The 27,337-nt window shown below is 29.6% G+C and overlaps 1 protein-coding gene across 4 annotated transcripts in view; it reads right to left on the bottom strand.

Annotated features, from left to right (window-relative positions):
• LOC132939929 (low-density lipoprotein receptor-like) overlaps positions 1-27,337 on the bottom strand; it is a 90,570-nt gene that overhangs the window by 44,598 nt on the left and 18,635 nt on the right. For all 4 annotated transcript variants that reach the window (XM_061007367.1, XM_061007364.1, XM_061007365.1 and 1 more), the window contains exon 2: positions 22,527-22,703. In XM_061007367.1, coding sequence (XP_060863350.1) covers positions 22,527-22,703 — 177 coding nt within the window. The remainder of the gene's footprint in view (positions 1-22,526; positions 22,704-27,337) is intronic.

The raw sequence follows: 27,337 nt of genomic DNA, 5'->3' as shown, positions 1-27,337 counted from the left end.
ACAAGCTATACTACTGTAATACTTTCTGTAAATAATAACCAGCGTAGAACAAGCGTACTTTTTTAATAGTTCATTCAACAAAGATACGTTCAAAATCATTATTGTTTATATTATTTTAATTATGTAAGTATGCAATATAATGTAATAGGACTATATACATATTATACAGTTGACCTATATGTATATACGATATAACAACTGTACGGGATTCGTATTGATGTTAAAAAATGTTACTTTGTAAATATATTATAATATTATTAACTCAACTATGTATGTACATATTATATAATATATAAATATTATTATACATTTCTGTATATTTATATAAAAATAGTTGAAAAACGGAATTGCCCACGCAAATGTTTATATTATATTATACACGCATTGTTGAAGCCTGCAGCTGTACATTATTTGCTGTTTCACTGAAATTATATTTGATCTAACATCGCTGGCTATACATTTTTGTATGATGTTGATGTACAACGGCACAATGCCAGAAAAAGCTTTTTTCTAAAAGAGTATTTAAGCCATTTTAAATTTAAAGTTTTTCAATTGCAGTGAACGTTTCCCAAGTTGTTTAAAATGTATTATGGATTGACTTTAATTGTGATTCAATACTATAATAATATATACTCGTACATGCCTTGCATACCCACTCGGTTTGGTTGAAATAATATTGTACCTACCTATATAGTTAGCTAGTAGACGGTAAATACTAAATACGTTTTTCAAATGAAAACTATACGAATCCAATGCACGGTAGTAATATTTATTTAGGACATCGGTTTCAAACTTATGTATGAAACGGTATACCTACTGTTTTTCCCGGGAGACGAGGAAAAATGTTCTCGAAAGGAAAAACTGCCACGCGGATATACTTTCAGCTGAACGATACACACGTACGCGTATATACTATTATAACAATACTTATTATCATATTTCAGGTAATATAATGTACTCTGTTTTATTACATAATGCTCTATATATACTTATTCAATTACAACGAAGTGTATGATAAATTATGTGTGTGCGCATCGCATTGAATCATAATAATATGTAATAAACAATAAATAAATTACATTTTCAAAAACCCGTCAATAAAAATGTTGGACTACTCTAATGACTGTAACGTCGAGATATATTACTAAATATTACAGCGCTTCACAACGGAGAAGTCCATTTTCTGCGCAACGTGTTTATGTGCGGGGGCAGGGGTTGGTTTTACGTCAAAATATCTCTAAAGCCAAATATTCCATGACAAAATGTTATCATAATAATGTAAAAAATTATTACCTATTTAGCATATTTTTAAACTGAATAATGTTTTTATTTATTTAAATCAGTAGTTGAGCAATAACATTTTATATTATGCAAATAATTGCCATTTAAAAATGCATTTATATAATAATATATAGTAAAACTAATTATTTTAAAATTTTTCAAATAAAATATACCTACAGTCCAAAAATCCATATTATAAAATAAATTGAATAAAGTGAAAACGGTTACTAACACACGTTACCATTATTAAAATAACGATTAAAAGTTTAGATAAACTATGATGATTAGTAGGTAGGTAGGTACTACTAATACTAATCACAACTTTAATAAAAGTGGTTAAAGTTTTGAATTAATATTCACGCGAGATTAAACCGGGATATTTAGACGTGTATGTTATCGGTTTCGTAGGATTTGAGTGTACCTATACATCGTTATTAAGCAGGCCTCTAAAATGGATATGTTCAAATTTGAAAAAAGTGATATTTTATAATTAATTTATTTATATATTTCTTTTTTATTTTATAAAGATATTTACCATCTGTGATCTGTTATATATAAAACAATAGGTAAATTTGGTATATGGTAAGTAATAAAAGTTTCACGTGAATAATGCATGAAGGAAACATTCACTAGATAACGGCACTAATTTTTGCCAAAAACATCGCATTATACATGTATATTATAAAACAGTTTATGATTATTATAATATTACTGTTAACGATATCGACGTATACGTTGAATAATAGAACGTTGTGAATAGGTTCGTGGTATAAATAGCTAAACATTTGTCGAAAATTAAAATCACATTGAGTATAGAAAATTATAATTTAAATAATATTGGAATATTTAAGCTTTAAAAAATCTACGATTTAAATTTTTGAACCACAACATATAACAAAAAAATATTAAGTCTTAATCAAAATAACTTAAATTCTAAAATAGTTTATACTATATTATTATTATTATTATTTTTTTATTATTAGGGTTAAGGTTTTAACTACTAGGTTATTAGCCTGTGGTCTGTAGATTTGTTTACACGTGTGTGTTTGTTTTGGCAGAATTTTTTATTTGGGCACCCGTAAGTATCTGCCATGCCCGGGTGGAGGATGGCGGCACTTGTTCTCCGGACACCGTGACTTGCCCGAGAAAAATGCCGCCCGCGACCGAGGTATCGAACCAGCGCCGGTGTGCATCGCAACCGACGCCTTAGTCCGCTCGGCCACTCCGTCCCCCTATATCATTATTATATAGTAATAATTATCGTTATATTTGACGACAAAATGATATTATTTTAATACGATGTATGCGCTGAAGAACATGTGAAGCGTGTAATTACATCGTTTTATTGGATTTTCGTGTACCTATCTAAAGTCCGTACGTATTACGCAGCGACGGCCTAGGACAAGAGGACAAACACTTTTGGACCGTTACACCGCCGAATATATACGAATATAATAATATGTATAATATTATGTGTATCATATCGTGGACTACATACTCTTATTATGATATATTATTCACTATAGAGTCGTTGCTGCATTTAAAATAATATGTCTGGTGCAGTAGAGCGTCGGCCACCGCACCACAGAGGATCTCTCGGCGTTATTTAAAAATAATTAATCTTAATCAAAGAACACTGGAGCAGCAGCTAGTCCCGGCAGATTGTAGTAATTAGTAAAGCTGTGCCCGGCGCCGTCGGGACTTTAATAACGTGTTTGACGGACGGACGGACAACTTAATGACGACAAAAACCCTTTTCGCCTCCACCGCCGCAACAGCCCACGGTCACCACTGACGCCACTGCGACCCGCGCGAGCGTGTCAAATATACATATAAGCGACGCTGCTCGCCGTTACGTTTACGGCCGCACAATGGACTTTCTTAATGGCCGGTCCCACGGTGGTGGCATAAAGTTATTATTATAATAATATTAGAAATGCGACCGTACATAGTATTATTATTATTATTATTATTATACTTCTTGCAGGGGTAACGTCGAGTTGGATATAAGCCCAAAGTGGCGTTTGTGACAACCGCGGTATAACGCGGATGGTATTGGCGTTTATATATTATATGCGGCACGCATCCCCGAGCGGCGACAGCGGGGTGAAACCTTCTCGCACCGAGTTAGTGTGTACCTGACATTGCAGTTCATCAGTTGTAGTTGTCACCGATCGGATTTCAATTTTAAAGATGATTTTTTTTTTTATATATAGTATACATATTTTTTTTTTTAGATCCTTTGAAGGAACAGCATTTCCCCGAAGCTCAGTGAAGCCATTATTTCGCGTTATTATATATTATACTGCTGCAAGCGCGCGTACACGAGCTTTGTTCGAAAACGCCATTTGTTTTTTTTTAAATTGATCAGAAAATTAAAAACCCATTAAAAAGGTCAACGCCGTTAATATACCACCTATACCTAATGTTATTATGATAACATCGAATCGATGGCGTATTATTATCAAAAAATATGTACCTAATAACTAATAAATAATATTATTGCACGACGGTAGCAGAAATGCACTATACGCGCTGTCTATATCTCTTTTGACCTTAAAAATTAATTAGACTAAAATATAATATTAATGTATTTTAATACTATGAATCATTAAATTCATAGCGGGATAATGTCTCAATACGATTAAAAATAAAAAATATTATACAGTGACCTATTCATAAGATATAGTAAATAAACATAATTGTCTGTACAATAATTACCTTTATGCATATAATATGTACCTATAGGTACTCATTATCGATATATTATACTTATACTTCAATATGTAATTATAAATAAGTCTTGTGAAAAAGTTTTGAAATTAATTTAGCACAAAATAAATCGTACGATTATAATATAATATAATATAATAAAATCACGTAGGTATTATTAAAATTATATTATATCGTTTAGTTAAAGAATATTATATTATATGTAGGTATACCTAATATAATAATTTATAATTCTCATCAAACTAAATCAACTCTTAAAGATTTATATTTAGTCATATTTTAGATTATTTGCTTTTACCCACGTAATCGCAATATAATAAATATACGTTTTGCAAATTACGTATTACGTGTACAAATTAGGTGAGTATTATATTATTTACATAAACATTCAAAGACGTGTACCTACACCTACATACACCACTTTTATAACATTTTAAAAATGCAATAATAGTTCAAATTATTACTCTACAAACGCATTTATACTTGTATAACGGAACCGCAAATTATTCTAGTACTAAATAATAGCATTCAAAATTATGTTAAAAGAAGCAATTAGATAGAGTTTAAAATAAAATTAAGAAACACTTATTCCTTTAGTAAATGGCGCTGGTGATGTCCCCTTTTACGACTTCGGGACCACCCGGCTGATGGCCCCTTATTTATTTTGTAGAGCTTCTACTTTTTTACCCTCGGAAAAATGTTGATGGATCACTTGTACTTATTCATCCTGTATTACTGTATATACTACTCCCGAGACCGATCTGTTCTAAGTTTTTTACAAACTTTATGTCGTTTACATAAACAAAGACCCGTCGTAAAGGGAAGAAGAATAAAATGAAAAAAAATCCACACTAAAAATATATGTAGGTAGATTTTTGATTTTGAAAACGGAAAATCTGCAGTCGATAAAAACTATAATATGAACGAAATTTATACGGTGGCAAGTACGCATATATTATGGTGTGATACAACATGACACGATAAATTCTATTCATCGTGTAAATGTGTAATATTTAGAATTAAAATTGAAAAATGTAATAATTAATATTATTGTGTAGGTATTATAATATAACAGTGTTGCTATAAATAAGGGAGGCATATGGATTTCGTCAAAACGGCAATATTTACGTGTTTTGTATTTTATCATTAAATTATTAAAAAAAACAATAGTTATAAACTGATACATTTTTAAAAATTAGCGAATAGTGCAGCGTGTTTCCGAACATTAGTACCTACCTATTTAGTATTAAATATCATATTTTTTTTCAAATTATTAAGCACCTAGGTATATTATTTACAATCTTTTTTTACGAGTTATACAATGAGTAAATTTGATGAGAGTTTATTGACCGGAAGGGGAAGCCGCCTATCGAGGGCACCTCGTAGTTTAATATTATAATATAATATACATTTTAAACGAATCTTTGAAGTAATAGTTTTTTAATATATTTAATTAATCGGCATGGATAATGGTGCCTACGTGCGTTACTAAATGCACGGTGTACATAATATATATTATTATATGTATAGAAATTATAATATATAACAGTTTAACACCAATGGTTATCGGCCGATGCCGGAAGGTCATTGTGTGTTTAGATACTTTTGCAGATGAACAACAACGTTATATTAAATAATATAACAAAAAAATAAAATATATTTCGACGTTGGCGTAGCTATGGTACCTATATGTAATATAAGCTCAAAAACTACCGAGTACAAGAGCGCACAAAAGATAAATGAAAAGTTATGACTTATGAGCAACGATGAAGAGTTTGAAACCTTTCTTATCTTTTTTTTTTACCTCTTTCCCTGGGCATTTTCCCGACCACCGCCGCGCTCCGTACGCACTCTGTATAGAAGCTAAATGTATTTATCCCCGAATTGTGGTAATATAGGTGGTCCGACGGTTAAAGTGACAAAGGTCTGCCGCCCGAACACCACCTATATATATATATATATACACACCGGCCTGTATACGAGCTATAAAAGATAAACTCGCCACGTGTTTTTATATTTCGAGGAATAAATCTCTAGTAAATTTTTCACCGTAGGGGTATAACAGGACTATAGGAGTGTAAGTATAATAACGATAATAATAATAATAATAATAATAATATATATTGTACGTGTATAAAAAAAAATTTTAATACTAACGCACTGCATGGTTTCGTTTTTAAAACTTAACGATGTTTACCATAAAATAATGTACTTCGCCAACAGTTGTAAATTGATGACGTAAAGATAAAATTTCTTTTTTACTAGGAATTTATAATAGTATTATATAGGATAATACCTATTAATATGGTGCGTATAAACTTACTCATTTGACCTTTATAATATATTATTAAATTCAGTGAATGAACGTTAACTAAACAAAACCGATGGCAATGTAAATGCTATAGGGCATTTATTTTCTATTACATATTATTACTGCAGTGGATACTTTAATATTGATCGAATCTAAAACAGTTCAATGCTCACTTTAATTAATTGTCTTTCAGAACTCGTTACGAAAACATAGAAATAAATATTTGTACTCGATTTGCGTTTTTTTTTTTACGATTTTAGCTATAGTTTCTATACTCAGAAGTACGTATGTAAGTATATTATTGAAAATTGGAAACCGTAGATAAAGTAAAGTACTAAGACTATAAAGTTATTAATACCATTGACATATTTTTTTTTTTTTTATTTGTTTATTTATTTGTTTTTAACAATAAGATTAACTATTTTTGCAATACAATTTAAATTAAATTAAATTTTACAATACGAAATCGTTTACATACTAGCTAGTTTATGCTTTTATAGATTATACCTATCTACTTTAATAATTAATGGCATTTTAATTAGGATAAGGTATAATATTATAATAAGTTTGTTGCTGATTTGAATACAAACTATTTCTATTTTATTTGTTTTAAAACTTAAATCAATATTTACATACAAGTGAAATTGTATTTTTAATTACAAATGCATTCGAGTACCAACTGTGTTATGTATATTAATGTTAGTGGAAAAATGTTCACGGGTGAATGGACAACATGATGTTAGTATATGACTACAGTACATCACATATTACATTTTTATATTTATTTTTGATTTTAATTTCATGCTCATTCTATGTACAATACTTATTTATATTCCTGCATATGTAAAAAAACCTGACAAGTAGAATGGGTAAAGCACAGGATTTACATATAGATGTTGTATTTCCCATTACATTTTTTCATGGTAATTATGTTTGTACTTACAATTGTATTACAATTTAAAATGCCAAAGTTGTGTAGGTATAGTGTATATACCACGTATTCATATAATGCTAATACATTTATAGGCAATAGACTGCATAGAGCTATAATAGGTACATTGTACAATAGAAATAATATATATATATATATTTATTATATACCTATATTGTATTATTTTAAACACCAATTATTATAAAACGCAATCTATAAACGTTAATAACAACATTATAATAATATTATTATTTTAATGTTGTTTTAATTGATCATAAATGTAAAATATTCCGCAAGGATTTTCGATTTACAATAATTGCATAATATAATATTATATTAATTACAATAATAATTATGTATAAGCTGCGAGCCTAGTTTCGTCATCGAATTGATAAATGCGGCGCACATTATAATCATCCGTCGATAAGTCGATTACGGGGTATTTTAAACCAAACCAATACAAATCGTAACTTCATACATGCATTATATGCCTATATACTAATTTATTATATTTTATATAATACAACTATTATATATGACGAACTTCGTCATAATTCTAACTTTAAACACTTATTACAAAAAAATATTGTGACTTTATAGGTATGTATTTTCGATATTGTTTACTATTGGTATATGAAGAACTAATGAGAAAACTTGTATTAAGTTTTCAAGCTTTTTGACTGAACAAAATTTTTTTTATTGAAATGTATTAAAAAATACTAATCAAATTGAAAATGTAAAAAATCTCTAATAATAGCTCAAAATAATTTGAAAATTCTCTCATGTATAGAAATTGCTAATATTATAAATATTTGGTAAAAATTTGAAGTATCTATTACCTACAGTTGTTCGTTTTAGAGTTTCTCCAAAAATAATGGATTTTGCGAAAAAATTTTCGTTTTACGTTTTTATTTTTTACTTCTCATTTTGAAATATACTGGGAGTTTTCACTTTTAACCCTCCAAAGTACCGACAAATTTACTACCAAAAGCCACCCCTAATGTCAGTAATCGAAGCATTTTTTCTACTAGAAAAAGAGTCTCCTGCAGCAGACACAAAAAAAACCCCGCACACAAGATTGTAAAATCAATACATTCATGGCTCCGCTCAGAATCTAAAACACACGCGTATGTTAATAATTCATAATACAATAATTTGTGCGTAAATATTCTTAATGCCGGTGAATTTATAATTATTATAATTTCCGTTTCGGGCATAGTTATATAGAGGGTATTCTTACGATGACGAACGCGTGGAGGGAGCGGATACGCCCTGCAGAAAAGACAACCTAAATATTATCATAATAATTATCGTCGTAGAACGATATTACAATAAATAATAATATATGGTAAAATAATATTACACTCGTAATAATTGCACAGTACTATTTTAAATCACGAACGATCTCGTCGTTCGTGGATGACTCGCGGCGCTTCAAAATAATAATATTATCGTATTCAAACAACGAACGAAAACGGAAAATTACCATAAAATATTGTATAAAATGGACGGCGAGCGAGCGACTTCAGCCGTCCTCCGATGACCGACGACGTGTGCAGTATTATACCACACGTCCGCACAGTCGTTTCAATATTATGTTATCACAGGTAGACTGACTTATATTCCTCTTCTGCACGACGATACGTGCACACTAGGGACGACGAGTGGTTCAAAGAATACGGTCGCGGAGTGCAACGCTGTCCGCACGCACACGTCATCGTGATAATAATAAGACGCGTACCTATAATATTATAAGACGCGCGTCGCTGAAAACCCCCGTGACCTCTTCCATAATATTAAACCGTATATACGCGTTATTTATATCATTTTATCACACGCGTTGCATTATAGGTACAATATTATTATTAAAATACAGTTGTAGGTACGGCGTATACCGTACACGCAGTCGGTGGTATATACCTAATACCTGTGCTGCGCTGCTGAGTGTACCGCACATGGTATATTATGTTATTTCGGGATTTCGTCGGCCGCGCAAACCGCCGTGTGTGCACAAAACATAATATTATATTATTATCGCGGGGCCCATGATACTTATAATTACCGTCGTGTGCGCACGCGGGCCCCGGGAAATTGAAAGTACACACAATAGTCTAATCAAATGAAAATGTTTGCGCCGTAATTTGATTATACTGCGCGCGTGATCATATTACGTTATGCTATTATTATTATTATTATTATTATATACCTACGCGCGTTTTTCACCTCTCCGGTTTTTATGCCGCGAAATACGCGAGCTCGTCTTGTCCGAACCACCCCCCCCCCCCCCCCCCACCCGCAATATATGGTACCGCACCCCCGCGCGCCCTTGCCGTTTTTCATTTAGGTTTTAATTGTAATAATATTATACATCACGCGCGCGATTCCTGTTTTACCGCCACTGCCGCCGCCACCGCCACCACCGAAGCCTAACGCACGTGTTGTGAATTAAAACGCAGTGAAAAATCGTTAAAAACTCATGAGATGGAGTTCGAGGAAAATTGTTGTAAAATCCACGAGCGGACGAAAAAATTTATACGAAAATCTCCGCATCGGACCGTATGCCACCGCGTCTTTCTATTTATACAATATTATTATAATATAATATAATACTGTAGTGTTATTATCATTTATCATACGACGTATAATAATATAGGTATACTTCAATACAATTCGCGTGCGGTCGTTCGCGTTAAGTATTCAACGAGCATTTCCGACTCCGGCTGCGGTATAGGCGATCACTCATGCACACCCGTACATACGATGGCGCGGTGTCTGCGCCCAATATATAACGGTGATAATATAATATCCCAAGCTCGTAAAATATTGTGCGTATCATAATAATATTTTATTTCATACGCGTTAAGTTTTCCGATCCGTTTTACAGTCGCAGGCGCAACGTGAATAATGGCAGGACGCTTTCGCGGCACAGACGCCTGCAGAATAATATTTGTCACGATCGAATATCGTCAGATATTATTGTTCGAAAACGATTTGTCCGGAAATGGCATGAAAAATCGCTTCGACAGTGTATTTTGTCGCATGTTATACCTATACAGGGAGCTTTTCGGCGTTACCGCGAGCCTAACCGCAAAACAGCGAATAAAATGATCGATCTGGTTCGCGTTATCGGCTAGACGAGGTATATACAAAGGTATACAAGAGGTATACAAGAGATATATACTAATATTATTATCATTAATATAGCATAATATTTTTGTCTTATGAAAAATATAGGTACGTAGAGCTTGCGCGTATAATGCAACTGCAGTCATCACATGCTACCGATATTATCATCATGCCGAACAAAAAGAAAAGTTTAAAATTACAATAAAATCACAATTACAAAAGCTGTGAAATATTAAATGTTAGATATTTATCAAATATTTGTGCGAAAATCGTTGGATTATGTAATTTTGTAATTTCGATTTTTATCGTAGCAAAGAAAAGTGTACAGTGTCCGAGTACGTAATCATATTATATTATATTGCAGTCTCGCAACATTTTTCGATAGAGTCAATTTAAATATGGTTAATTTCGGTACATTAATGACGCATTAAAACTGCACGTAGATTGAACATTAATTTTACAATAATATTATTATGCATTTGAATTTAATAATAATTGATATGGACCTAATCTATAATGACGTGGGTAATTATTTAAAAGTATATAATATTGTGTATGAATTTAATTTTTCGAGTGATATTTTTGTGTTAATTCATACGTTATGATTTCAAAAGTCAATAAATTAGGATATTATGACGTGTACAATGATATTTATATAAATATACAATCGAATGCCAAAAGTAACCGTCGATATTTAATAATTAAAGTACTTATAAATACATATTGTCGATATCCGATGCATCTACGTCTGCATTTTCAAAAAAATACGCTTAAAGTTATATTTTTAAATACAGAAAAATGTTTTCATTTCTAGAATATAAAATTATAAACGAACGCTCACTGTTTTTTTTTTTAATTATAGTTTAATGGGAATTTGTATTGAAGTCTGAAGATGTACGTCTTCACGGTATTACGACTTCCAAGGGCAAATTTATTAATTATAAATATTCAGCGAGCCAAATTACATTGATATACACATAATAATATTGTTATTTTCTTTATTAAAATATATTATATCCGATTGATTGCCACGAGTAGAGGGACACATGTGCGAGTTCAAAAAAATAAATAATATTCCTAATTGATCATTGTGATAATAGATAGAAAACAACACATTATTATTATAATACACTCGGGGCCAATGGTAATAATCGTAACAGAGATTGCTAAATACTAGTAATAAAATGAATAAACATCACGCATCGAGAATTGTGTAAGGTGAAATTGGGTTAAAGTGTATCGGAAAAAAACCCAAACTGACTTCGACGTTTATTATGAAAGTTAATGATGCTGTGTAGGAGTTAATTAGTGAAACACCAAAATGTAAATAATATATTATACGAACTAAAGTCTGAAGCAGCAGCAAATAACAACACTATACAAGCACACAATCGGCATTCAGTGTTTAATAATAAAAAATAAAACGAATGTAATAACTAATAAGGACACGCCATTGCACTCTGATATGGCCATAGGCATAATATGATATATTAGTAATGAAAATATTTTTAACAGAGTTCAACGCGGTTCACATACCTACCTAATGTAGTAATATCTATCAATTGATGTTATGGTACCTGTAGCATCACACGTGTGCTATAATGTTATAATACGTGAACGATTTCGGAGAAAAAAAAGAGCAGGAAATCCGATTACGGGTCCGGAAGCATATTATAATATTGATGCACAGCTACCATAATATTATAGCATATTATCATAGGTTTCTACCTACTTATAATACACATTTTAATCCTAAGTAAAAATATTTTACTGAACGCGTTGAGAATTAGAAAGCTTTTCGTGCGTTTCATACCGTTTGTTACAAAGCGAGTTGCACAGGTATAGATTACCTATATAGGTATAATCTTGTGAGGAGCGCGTGTGACGGCGACTGTGGTACTACCTATATTTTGCTGTGTTCGCACGAAAGCCTGTTAAGATTTGATTCGATGGGAAATAAAGTTTTAAGTGTACATCATGCTCTCAAGTACAAAGCCAAGATTCCGGTCCGAGTGTTGGGGACTTTTGGGGGTTTATTGCCTGTTACCAGGTAGTGGTTTAACACCTTCTTAATGCGTTGTGCGTTTACCGGTATATATTATATATAGGTACTAGCGCGCAGGGTCCTATGAGGTGACTTCGTTGGTTATAAACCATTACGAGACCCAAACAGCACCGTATATCAGTACAATATGCTTCCCAATATACACTCCTTGACAGCCATAATGAACACGTAACCCTGGAAACTCCGGAAATAATTTGTCCAACGGCATAAAACGCAGCCTAACATCGGTAATGTCTGCAGCTATGATATGTCATACAACTTAAATTGTATAGTTGTAATGAAATAATATTTTTATTTCAAAAATGTTTGTGTTGTGTTAATTTTTGATACACTAAGTCGTAACATATTATAATAATATGCAGTATATTATTATAGCATTCAACAATAATAATAATAATATAATATTTATAACATTTTTAAAACTATACTGTATTTTTTTGTACCAACATTTTGTAAATGGAAAACAAAAATAAACAATTTTTTTTAATTTTAAATAGTAGTATTACTGAATTCGATGAAGTGTTTTTTTTTTAATAACACGCAAAAAACTAACAAAATGATTCATTTAAAATAATGTTTGATAATCCAGAATTGATTTTTATTGAAACATTGACGGTTAAAAAAAAACTTAAAAATATACATTTTTTATTTCAAATATCTGATTCAAAAACCGTACCGTTTATAGTTGATAAAAAATAACATTTAGGTATCACATACCTATACAGTATACATGTCACATTATATTTATATTATCCAGATTTGCATTCTCATTGCTTTTATTACTTTTTCGATGATATTTTTCATTGTATTATAGATAAAAATGGAGGTGGGTACCTATATTTTTTAGATAAATCCAAAAGTTTTCATTTATTATACACCACGGTCCGGTGGCCCATTAAGGGATCCAACGATGGGGTATTGGATACCACGGTACAATATAATATATTATAGTCGCTGCATAGTACAAAGGTTAAATTAAAACAGGTAACACGATAACAACCAGATATGCTCATATTTTTATAAGCAACTATAACATAATGTCAGGATGGATTGCGTGACAATTTACTACAACGTGCATGATATAATATGTTCTTCAGCAACATAACATAATAATTATATACCCTTTTCATTTGTTATCGCTAAGATGTTATTATATACCATCAATTTTATGAGTAATAAGCATACATTTTATATGCAAAACAACTCTTATTCGTCTATTAAATATTTAAATCCTTATGATGTTATAATTGTTGTCTTTCGCTTCGTTCGAAATCCGATTTATATTGTAACACATTTTCGCGGGTAATGAAATAAACTGACTAAGTTGTACGAAGCCCTATACATCAAACGAGCCGTGCGTTGGAATAGAACAAAAATTATTAATTTTTTTAAAAATTATTATTACGTCTAGGAAATTGAGAAAAACGCCGAAGATAACCATCCGCAGTACCACACCCATTTATAGATTGGTAAATTTTTTGGGTAAGCCAAATTATTTGTGTTATTTTTTGTTTAATTTACCTACGATAACGCTAAATTACTGTCGTCTGTTGCGGTTGATCTAATGAGCAGATTATAGTAATTTCAATTCAAATAATTTGTTAATTGTATATATTACTGACCGCCGTCGATCACTTAGGTATACGTCCTTGAACTACAGTAGCATAATTACTGAGTGATAACATAATATGTATGACACTATGAGTATAGGATTTACGTATCGATTTATATTTTGATATAGTCTAACATTTTAGATTCAGAGGAGAACAAATACCTATTAATTTAATACTTAATATGATTTTTTTTTTAGAAATCTCTAATTTCAACAATAAACAGTGACAGTCTTAGGGTGAATCAAACTTTGCTTAGAATAATGTTTGAAATTCGATGATTTATTAATTTCATATATTAAAATACCCGCGGTAAAACTTCAGTTTGTATTTTTGATTTTGTGATTTGTGTTCCAATTATTATAATACTTACAGATAATACAATTTTAATCAAAATCTATGTGACGTATAGGGTTAAATACTTACAACTATCTATTGAACGAATATGTTTTATCCCAAAACAGTTTAAACACACTGCTTTGTTGAAAAGCACACGAACTACATGATGTCCCCGATATATTGGAATCATGGTACATGACGTGTGTCATAATATTATATTGTACAGCACCGAACAAATGTCCGTCAATAAAGGTTTCATTAGGAGTTTTAACTGTGCATAATATATTATATATTTTGATAAACGTAGGAAACAACGTGTACAATTATACCCAAACCACAATAACTCGATACTGTTGAATTAATATAAAATAGATGATGATTAAAAGAGTTCCGACTTGCGTCACAATAGATAATGATGTACTTATTGTTCGTAATTGTATTTTTACAACTGAAACTTATACCTACTTTATTTTTGATTAAGAGAATTAGATTTTTTATCAAAAATATATTCGTTGTTTATTGATTTCAAACCTGCAGATTGGTTATAATGTTATATTTATATTTCTATACTTACCTATATTAATTAAATATATTATATTATAAATTTATGACTATATTTATTCAAACAATGTACCTATTGATGTAGGTACCTACATATATTTACGAGCATAAATATATTATATAATATATATTGTTTAATGTAAAATAGTTTTAAAATGTATCTACATAGACACTGCGGTCATCTATAAATTACAATAAAAACACACGCAAGACATCAAATATTTGACAAGATAATAATTATATTTTATCGATTTTACTTATCCGCGTTTATTATAGGCGCTAAAAAATAAAGGCATAAAATTACCATAAGATCCGTGAATGTTTCGTTCAAAAATCACCTTGTTTATTTGTACTTATCGAGATTGCGTCAGTGAAATATATAGCAAAGCCTCGACAAAACAGATAAAAACTGTCTGCATATAGTAAAAAGAATGAATACGTTTATCGGCTGCCCAACGTGGGATTAGACATGAAATATATGCGGTTGAATATAAACATTTCTTTATTTCTTTTTATTTTTTTTTTTAACCTCCCTGAAGATATAAATCGGTCTCTTTTTTATGTATAGGTACTATAAAAACACACACATATATATACACCCTCCTAACAATAGGTACCAAAAAAGTCATAAATTGTGGTTTAATTGTTCTAAGAAGCGGGACTGGTGAGAAACAAAACAAAACAAAAAAAATAAATTGTTGTTTTTTATACAACTGGCAGAAATAAAGTACCTACATTTATAATACGTATAATTTTCATTCAACGTAAAGTGTTGTCGTATTGACCTAGGTTATACACAATTACAAACGATTATATCTTTGTGAATCGAGGAGTACTTCTTTCCGCGAGTTACTTCGAGGGGCCTTTATATAACTACAAGGTATATAAAATAAGCCAATGGCTCGCCGACCCTTTTGAACGGACGCCAATATCACCGATCAATGGGGGCTCGGAATATTTTTAAACCGTAGCCATTTAAGTGCCGCGCTGGGTAAACGTCCGAGCCGAGTCGATACAAGAATATTCAAATTTCGAATAGGATACTACCGTATATACGTCTACGCGAGATCCTTACGTTATAAAAGGTATAAAAACAAAACGTTTTAAGACAATATATTATATAGAATGTGCGTCATTTATTCACATATATATACATTATATACTGATGACTTCTTCTAAACTTTTCCAGAAAAACTAATAATTCAAAACGTAACTTTTACCATATAGGTATTCAAAAACAGTCTTGCACATACAACTTACAAATACATTTTTAGCACTGCGACTTATATTTTGGATAAAACTAAAAAAATGTCATACAAAATGCAAATCTCGCAATTTTATAAAGTACGTGTCAACGACCAGTCAAATAAGTCAAAACCATCAAAGGAATTATGAATATAATATGCTAATATATGACAAAAAGTACATTATATAGATGTTAATTCAAAACTAGGTACATAAATAATTAATTTATATAAAAAAAACTTTTTATACATTGTAAATGCGTTATTAGATATTCAAATTTAAAATTCAAAGGATTTTTAATGTCTGTGTATATGTTAGAACTTTGTAATCCTACATTAAGCTTAACAAAAAAAACATATTTTAAAATAAACAATAATATTATATTAACATAAAGGCAGGTTTTAGGTATTAAACATTTGGATTTTCATCAAATTATGTTATTTGATTTTATGGTCATATTATAAGACAAAATAATTAGTGATAATTAAAGAACAAACTAATAAATAAATTAGTAGTTATTTAAGAATAAACTAATGAAAAAATAAAAAGCAATATTTAAGAGTATTACAGTTGCTTGCTTTAATTAAGTATTTTCAAGAAAGTAGATCAGTAGATGTAAGAAAAATTAAAAATAAAAGAATTTAAATCCACATAAATGAAATTCCAGAAAACTTGATATTATGGTGTTCACTATTTGAATAAAAATATATACTCTACTAATATACTTATACTTCATTTTGAGAATAATTTAGTCATTTATGGTTATTCAGTTTAGGAACCCTATGCCGTACAGTATACATTTCAAAACAAATCTTTATGACTAAAATATCAATAATATTATGTTACTTTGATATAATAATTTATATAATATTGAACTATTATTACCATAATTATTTGTACATACTATACGTGTGCGATTAAATGATTTAAGAACTATTATTAGAGTGATATGTATTTAATATTTTAATTATAGTTTATAGGTGTATTATCAAAATGTATTATTTGTAGGTATAAGTTTGCAGAGAACTTGGATTTCATCGTATAGGTACTATTATAATATTATTATCGCGTAATCGTTTTCAAAATGTCAAAACGAGACAGATGCCTACGACATAAATAGAAACTGAAGGGTGTTAAACAATTAGACACACGGATTAACACGTCGTTATAATAGCCAAACAATTTCACACGTACGTGGTTCCGTACTACAGAGGATTTAATTATTCATTAGAGGAAAACTAGAAGCGTCAGATCTTCTCGTTATAGATGGAATGCCTCATTAAACCCACACCTTTTCACATTATTAGATTTCTTGAAGACAATGCGTACAAAAATGAGTGAATGGTGAATCGTGAATGGACGAATTTTTATTCCTATCCCCGTGAGTTATTTTCATTATATATAGGTATTGTAAGTCATTGTTCATATCTACCTATGAACTTCGGTCAATCGTGTCATCACAAGTACAAAAAAAAAATGTAACTATACAAGAGACAATACACGATTTTTTTTAGTAACGTTATCTAAAATATTCGTCTCTTACATAATATTGTACACTCGTGTAAGTAAGTAACCTTGGTTGGACTGGTATATTACCTACCGATGATAATAATAATACATTATTATTTGATAATATGCATAATAAAATATCGATCGAGTGGTCAATAGAGACTAATATTATAGGTAACACATAATTTGGGACTTAACGTATAAAACAATGGTGGGGGGGGGGGTGAGAGATGGCAATATGATAAAAATTCAGAAAAATGTTAAATTTTTCGGAGTAACATTTTTTTTTTCCGTTAATGATGCGATAATCGAATTGTGATAATTACATTTTTAAATTCCTAATGACATCTATAAAACATTATAATTACTTAAGGACTAACGTGTTTGTTATTTTTATAAGTAGGTATGTACTTATCGTCAAGATCCAAATTGCACATTTCTCAAAGAGTTAATAAATCTATATGAATAAAATGAAAATAAAAATGTAAAAAAGGTGGATAAGTGGATGTCGCTCTGCTGTACGGTAGGTTACAAGTGGGTCACTGTAATGGATGGTGTTAAATTTGAATTCAATGATATAATATCATTGTATAAGAAAAACGATTCTGAGCGAAAACGGTCAGTCACCCTATGATATTACCAAGTATATTTGATGATATTATTGTGAATAAAGTAATTTATATATAACCTATTAACGTGGAGCCTTGTTTTAAATTTTCAATCCTTAGCCATAAAAGTTAAACATTTTATAAATTTTTAACCACAAAATAATTAATAAATTATAAATTTGATAAATGTTGTCAAAATTTGAACTTTAAATGCTTATAAAAAAAAATTGTGCAAATGTATTTTTAATATTTTTCAACTGCTATTAAAACGATATATCAGGAGTCAAATATTAAATTTTCACGCTTTTTTACCCAACAAATAAAAATTTATTGATATTTATAGAAAAAAAAACTAAAAAAATTGAAAACTGACAATGTCCGTAAACAGCTCAAATAGAGTCAAAATATTTTCAAAATTGTATGGTGTATAGAAAATGCTAATATAAACATTCAGTGAAATTTTCAAGTATCTACAGTCATTCGTTTTTTAATTACAATAAAATAAAAAAATCGTTACATGAGAAATCGAGTAAATATCAAATGTTGTAAAAATATAAATTTCAGACGCTCATAAAAATTTAATTTAAGTTTCTTCTAGACATTTTTTTTTTGATAAAGGTAGACAAACTTATGAGTAATCTTATATTACATTTTCAAATCTTAGATTTAAAAAGAAAAATTTTTATGAATTCTCATCAAAATAATTTGCTATTTTTCGTGATTTTTCCGTATTTTGTCAAAATTTGAACTTTAAATGCTTATAATTAAAAACTGTGACTAAGGATTTTTAATTTTTTTCATCTGCCTTTGAAACAATAAACTAGGAGCCTTCTATTAAATTTTCAAGCTTTTTTACTCAACAGATAAAATTTTATTGATATTTATAGAAAAAAAAACTAAAAAAATTGAAAACTGACAATGGCTGTAAACAGCTCAAAAAGAGTCGAAATATTTGGAAAATTTTATGGTGTATAGAAAATGCTAATATAAACAACCAGTGAAAATTTCATGCATCTACGGTCATTTGTTTTAGAGTTACACCAATAACCAAAATCGATTTTGTTAAAAATCGATTTTGCGTAAAAATTCCCGTTTTTCCTTAATTTTTCTTTTGTTTTTCACATCGCTTTTGAAAACTACTGGGAAATTAAAATTTTGACCTCCCCAATGCACCAACGATATTCACTTTCCCATCGAACAAGATACTGAAGTCGAAAATCGAAGCATTATTTCGACTACTTATCGTGTACACAGACACAAAAATAAAAAAATAAAAAAAAAAATAAAAAAAAAAATAAAAAAAAAAAAAAATAAAAAAAAAAAACACACATCATTGTAAAATCAATACATTCATCGTTTCACTCAGAATCTAAAATGTTACATGAAATGAATTAAAAACATAACAAAATTAAAAATATGTTGATTTAAATATGTATACCAATATTTTACCTACATTATTTTTTTAAATTAAAAAATTGTTTCTCATTACCTTTAACTACCACGGTTTTTTTATCAAAACATGTTATAGGGAAAAATTGATTTGCTTAACTTGGAATCCGAGGTCGTTTACTACCGGCTTTTTATGCTATGAGAATGTTAAATTTAAAATCACTTTTATTATATTCAAGACTGCTTGAATAAAATTTTACATTATACCTATTACTATGCATAATATTTTACTGGGCGAGTAACTTATATTTCTTGTTTGAAATTTCGGAAGACGATAAGATTTGTCTAAAAACATGTAGGTACCTATTTATTATAATACTTACGTATAGGTATACTTATTATTATAATACATTGGTACCTACCAACTGTTTTATCGGTTGGGGGATTGCTGGTCCGCCTTATCTGCAGTATAGAATACAGAAAAACCAAACCAAATCACTTGATAAATAATAATAATATAATTTACGTGAAGGTGAAGGTGTACCTTACACTCCGACGCGGAAGTTCGTCTTGGGTACCTACTACTAACTAAATCGTACACCACTATACCTACTTATTGTATTATATAAGTATAGCGGAAGAAAAAAAACCATAACAAATCTTACCGGTGTTCGTTATCGATATAATTATATGGATATATTATTATTATATAATTTATTTCGATTAGATTGTTTTAAAGGTTTCGGCGGTCCTGGCCGCAGCGGTTCCGATTACGGATGGGACGATGATGCGACGCCAGTCACCAGATAAGTACTAACAATTATTATAATATAAGATTTAGAAGTCACAGTGGCGGCTAGAGGCCAACTGAATCAAAATCGATAAAATAACGTATGATAATAATGCATGTTATAATAATATTATTATTGTATTATAAACCGTAGGGACTGCATAATATGGCATGTGCATACAGAGTGATTGAATAAACACCTATACATTTGTTTCTTATAAGTAGGTGTTCCAAATGTTCTCGAGGCCGGGTCATAGCAGGGCGACTAAAAGGCAGTGGAGACATACCGTCTAGTCTCACCGGGAAACAATAATTAAAACAACAGTCATTCAATATTGTAATAATATATAACGGTTATACGTCGCGCAACGCTCGGTGCGCTCTGTACACCGAATAAGACGTATAATAATATTATTATATGTGTTATAAAATAAGAAAAATGTTCTTTTCGTCAGAATCGTGCGCGGCAGGTATGGTAAAAATATAATATTTTATCATAATATTAATTATATTGATAATAAAATAATACAGAGCTGGTATGTGTGTAAATTAATATGTGTCTCGTCGGAGCCGTCACCGCCACCGCCGCCGCGAGTTTTGTATACGTACGCACAAACTACATCGTTGTAGTCGTCGTCGTCATACACTCACACATACGCGCGGCCGATTCAACATCACGCCATATCACATGACCCATTGCTGACCAATCAGCGATCACGTGCGTAGCGCCGCCGTCATCGTCGCCGGTTTTGGGTCGTCGTTCGCCGTCGCCGCCGCGCCGCATTGTTGACGTAGGTACAATATAATTTTATAACATAATAGTATAATATAATAGGCGCGTATTATAATAACTAATAATAATAATAATAATAATAATGATAACAATAAACAATGATAATAAAATACACCTGCCCGCGGTGGCGCTCGCAAAACGGTAATCGGTCGGATACGTTGTATCATCATCATCATAGGTTTAACTGCTGCAGGTATATAAGGTACATAATATAATATTATTATTATTATGGTTATCGCCGCACGTCGGTAACCGGAGCGTCGAGAAAATTACGAAGTATTATGTACTTCGTTGGTGCGAATACCGAAATTCCGTAAGTACATACACGGCGCATCGTCCAGACTCCCGCAATCGATCTATACCTAGGTTTACACGAAGTTTAGAGACGAAACTTTCAACCAAATCAGGATTTTCGTTCGACGTGTATCGTTTGCAGAAGTAAGTGGGTAAGACGTATAACTTCGATTATTATTATTATTCGTTCGATAATTTTTTATACCGATGGTTGATTTCGATGTTGACCTATCCACGAGTCGCGAGTCTCCATATAGGATGATAGTCGTCTTTCAATCGGTAAATGGTATAAGCTATATTATAATATGTTATGGGTAATAATATAATAATGCAGAATAACGTTTCGAATAACATTTCCAGCTGTTACAATAATTTATTGTGGTCGTATTGAAAGTTAAAACGTAAATACTATAATACTATATTGTTATAGTATATAGTACATACTGTCTACTTATCTCAGCTATGTATACGACTGAAGTAAACAAGTCATGCGTAATAAGCTAACTAAGACTTCCAACGACACATGACAGCTGCAGCAGTAGGCATTGCCGACTGTTTTGGCGGTCGTTATAAACCTGCAGGCCAGTTTCCCCTGTCCGTTAGAAAGTAATACAGAAAATTGCACGTACGAAATTAATGTGGAATGTGCATAATTATCAAAATTAAGTGCAACACACACTTTGGATACGAGAAAGCAATTATAGCAGTATAGTCATAAACGTAAACAAGTATAGAGGGATATAATACGCATGTCTGCAGTATTTATTATTTTTTGATTTTATTGCCAAGTATAATAATTTGGCATTTTGGCCCGTGAAATTGAATTTGTATATTGTTTAAATATCGTTTATGCTTTTTCAAAAAAAAAAAAAAACTTAAACAGAAGGTCAAATGTCTTTACGATTAACAACAATTCTATATGGTTTTGCGTCAGTATTTACCTGTTTTGCACATGTCGGGCAGCTCGTCAGTGTTGTCGCCGCAATCGTCATCACCGTCGCATGTCCACGCTAGTGGCACGCATTTCCCATTGCCGCAAGTGTGTTGTCGTAGTGTACATTCGACATGGGGTATTGGCCGTCTGGTGGTGGTCGAAACCAATGGCTTGTCTTTGGAAACTGTAACCAAACAATTATAATGATATTATATTGTGCATTTGTGTCGTGATGTAGGTAATTACAATTTTCAAAACGCGGTTGGGGTTAAAGTTAAAATTAATTTGAACGCCATTCGAAGGGTATTCGTAAATTGTCTAAGTACTTATTTCTGCTTTCGTGATTCGCCTTTTGGTTATAAGTTATAACGAAATCGTGGGTAGTGGGTACCTACTATATACGTACGGATAAACAGTTTTGGTTTTTAAATTATATAGCTAACAATTTATACAGTAAAATAATAAAGATACTCGAATATTTCCCTTAATAATTTTTGTACGGGTTTAGACTCTTGAAATAATGCAATATATTATATTATACATTAGATACAGATTATACATACACATAAACGGTAAATGGACATTTCCCCCCCATTTTTTTAAAGTTTATTATTGACTAATAATAACATTGAATTTAATAATACAATATTATTATTTTTTAAATAAAATATAAAATATATTAACATTTTTTTTAGTTTCATAAATATAATAGATTATATGATTATATAGATTATATTATTACGTCAAAAATCCACATCAAAAATATATCGGGGGGGGGGGGGGGGAAATGTCGATTCCACATAAACATTACATTATATTTTATGTTTTGTATGGACTATACAGTATACACTCATTTGATGACGTTGGCACTTTGAATTTGGCATGATTATTACAATTTTACATTATACATTAATATCATTCTATAAATCATATAATATAGTATGAATAAGTCCTCTGTGTGTGAACTGGCCACTTGAATAAGTTTATCAGAGTAGAAAGGTGTTGTAATTTATAATTTTAAATCGATGATGCGTCATCGTAATCAAATGATGACTCTTAAACCTTAAGTTGCTTATTAATGCGAATCCTACCTACATAGATATATTGTTAAAAGATAGATTAGGAAAAAAAATCTCCAAAAACCTACATTATAGAACTAAAAAAATAATGATTTCAATGTTATTATAAAACTAAAATCACTAGGTACTAGAAAGACAATTTAATATTATACATGACCTGTTTATTTATATTATAATATAAGAACCATTTTGCAGTATGATGAATATCGATAAACTTGTAATCTAGCTTTTGTATTTAAATTATAATATTCCTGGTTTAATTAAAATTAAAATTAAGTAATAAATTATATTTTTTTATACTAAAAGTTAATAATTAGACTCTGGAATTCATCTATTCTGTATATAACTTGGGCTTACATACTTATTGCTTTTAATATGCCTCAAACTAAAGTATCCATCACAAAATATGACTATCACAACATCTTCATTCGATCTAAAATCTCAACCTAAATCTTCTTAACGGTAAACGGTACAAGAGATCCTGGAAATCGACGTGAGTGTAAAACGAATAATATTTAAAAACATTAAAAATAATATTTAAAACACATAACATTTCTTCTCCACCGTACTGTATATATAGCAGTATAGTTAGTAATTTTATTAAATGTTTCTAATAAAGAATTTAATAAACGTAAGCTTTTTGCAAAAGTTCATTAAAAAATGTGAATTAGAATTATTCTTTACTGTTAAATTAAAAAATCTTAAAGCTCCGGACCAATATAGTTATTCAATTAGAAATAGACAAACGCGTGTAGGGAAATTCTAATTAAAATAAATTACATTATACTATTATAGAGGTAGGGTACCTAAATCCTCAAAGTTGCAGTTTGGATGCGATATGTTAAATTATTGCTAATGTAATGGTAAATGCTTAGATAAAAATCACAGGAAGAGTAAAATGTGAGTAGAAATAATTTAATGATTTTAAACGAGTAAATGCTATCAGTTACAATTCATGTGACGTAATCATAATGTATGCTAAAATTATGCAAATAAAACAGACCATTGTAATTAGGTAGGTAGAGACCACACAATAAGTGTATACGCATGATGCAAGGGATACAAGTAAAAATATCAGCTGATATCTGATATCTATGGAAGTATAAAATGCATGGTACGTCAAAAATAATAAAAATATAAAATTAAACTTTTAGGTAGGTATATGCATATTCTAATGTAGATTATTTGTTTGTATCAAAATAAATAATTTTGAGGCAACTTTAACATAATATTCATTTAATCCATTAGTTTTATTTAAAAATTTACACTTCAATACACAATAACATTAACACTACAATATACTGGTTAGTGGTTATATATTTAATATCGGACTATAAAAATAATTATTTATTCATACCCGATTTCCATCACATTAAATAATTAAAATTATGTTTAAATAAATAATGTAAGTAGGTATAATAGGTATTGTAGAAGATACTTATTTCCTTTAGTATAAATAATAAATTATATTTTCTTAATAATAAAATTAGTATTGACCAATTATAGTCTATAGACCACAAATTAGGAAAATTCAATTACCTATATTCGGCTTATTTTAGATTCTGAGTAAAACGATGAATGTATTGATTTTACAATGATGTGTGTTTTTTTTTTTATTTTTTTTTTTTTTTATTTTTTTTTTTATTTTTTTTTTTATTTTTTTATTTTTGTGTCTGTGTACACGATAAGTAGTCGAAATAATGCTTCGATTTTCGACTTCAGTATCTTGTTCGATGGGAAAGTGAATATCGTTGGTGCATTGGGGAGGTCAAAATTTTAATTTCCCAGTAGTTTTCAAAAGCGATGTGAAAAACAAAAGAAAAATTAAGGAAAAACGGGAATTTTTACGCAAAATCGATTTTTAACAAAATCGATTTTGGTTATTGGTGTAACTCTAAAACAAATGACCGTAGATGCATGAAATTTTCACTGGTTGTTTATATTTGCATTTTCTATACACAATACAATTTTGAAAATAATTTGACTTTTTTTGAACTGTTTACGGACATTGTCAGTTTTCAGTTTTTTTAAATTTTTTTTCTATAAATATCAATAAAATTTTATTTGTTGGGTAAAAAAGCTTGAAAATTTAATAGAAGGCTCCTAGGTTATTGTTTCAAAGGCAGATGAAAAAAATTAAAAATCCTTAGTCACAGTTTTTTTTTATACACGTTTAAAGTTCAAATCTTGAAAAAATACGGAAAAATCACGAAAATTTGCAAATTATTTTGAGTTAGAAATTCATAAAAAATTTTCTTTTTAAATCTAAGATTTAAAAATCTAATACAAGATTCCTCATAAGTTTGTCTAACTTTATCAAAAAAAAAATTTCTACAAGAAAGTCAAATTAAATTTTTATGAGCGTTTTAAATTCATATTTTTACAACATTAGATATTTACTCGATTTCTCATGTACCGATTTCCTTATTTTCTTGTAATTCAAAAACGAATAACTGTAGATACATGAAAATTTCACTGAATGTTTATATTAGCATTTCCTATACACCATACAATTTTGAAAATATTTTGACACTTTTTGAGCTGTTTACGGGCATTTTCAGTTTTCAATTTTTTTAGTTTTTTTTTCTATAAATATCAATAAAGTTTTATCTGTTGGGCCAAAAAGTGTAAAAATTTAATACAAGACTCCTGATATATTTTTACAATAGCAGTTGAAAAATATTGAAAATACATAGGCACAGTTTTTTTTTATAAGCATTTAAAGATCAAATTTGGACAGAATTTATCAAATTTATAATTTAATAATTATTTTGTAGTTAAAAATTTATAAAATGTTCAACTTTTATAGCTAAGGATTGAAAATTGAAAACAAGGCTCCACGTAAATAGGTTATTTATAAATTACTTTATTCACAATAATATCATCAAATATACTTGGTAATATCATAGGCTGACTGACCGTTTTCGCTCAGAATCGTTTTTCTTATACAATGATATTATATCATTGAATTCAAATTTAACACCATCCATTACAGTGACCCACTTGTAACCTACTGTACAGCAGAGCGACATCCACTTATCCACCTTTTTTAAATTTAAATCAACTTTTTGGTAGAAAACTAAGGTGTTTTACTCATTTTACGACTAAATTGAAAATCCTATATAATATACTTAAACAGAAATTTAGTTATATTTCATAAAAGTGTAACATTGGAGTTCCTAAATGGATAAATAATGAACACAATTTTATGAGTTTAACATATTTTACTAAACAAACTATTATTTAACTTTGATAGGTAATGGAAAATAGGTTTTTTAAAAAATGTTAAAATAATTATATTTACTTATATTTAATATTCATGTAACTTATAAAACTCACTGCCAACTGTTAATAATAATATTTTTAAAATGTTTACCTTTATACCTTTCTTATACTAATAACTTGTTAATTATAGTTAGTATTTAAGTAGATTTAAGACGTATAATGTATAAACATCATACAATTTTTAAATATGTAATTAAATATTAATAAATGAATAATATATAACTATCATAATACTATTAATACAAATAAATGGCAATAGATTATATAGTACCATATTATTGTATTGTTATGTTTAATTAATGTACATTTGTTATAAAATCTACTATTCATACAAAAATGTTATTACAAATAAAATAATATGAGTTCCAAGTTGAGACAAAGAATTGCTAATTTAATTTTTTGTTTTAAATTTATAAGGAGAGGAAGCTAAAAAAAAATTTAAAAAGCATAGTAT

Source organism: Metopolophium dirhodum, chromosome 2 (genome assembly GCF_019925205.1).
Source record: "Metopolophium dirhodum isolate CAU chromosome 2, ASM1992520v1, whole genome shotgun sequence".
In the NCBI taxonomy this organism is placed as follows: domain Eukaryota; kingdom Metazoa; phylum Arthropoda; class Insecta; order Hemiptera; family Aphididae; genus Metopolophium; species Metopolophium dirhodum.
The sequence above is the reverse complement of the archived record's forward strand: the minus strand, read 5'-3'. Positions and strand labels throughout refer to the sequence as shown.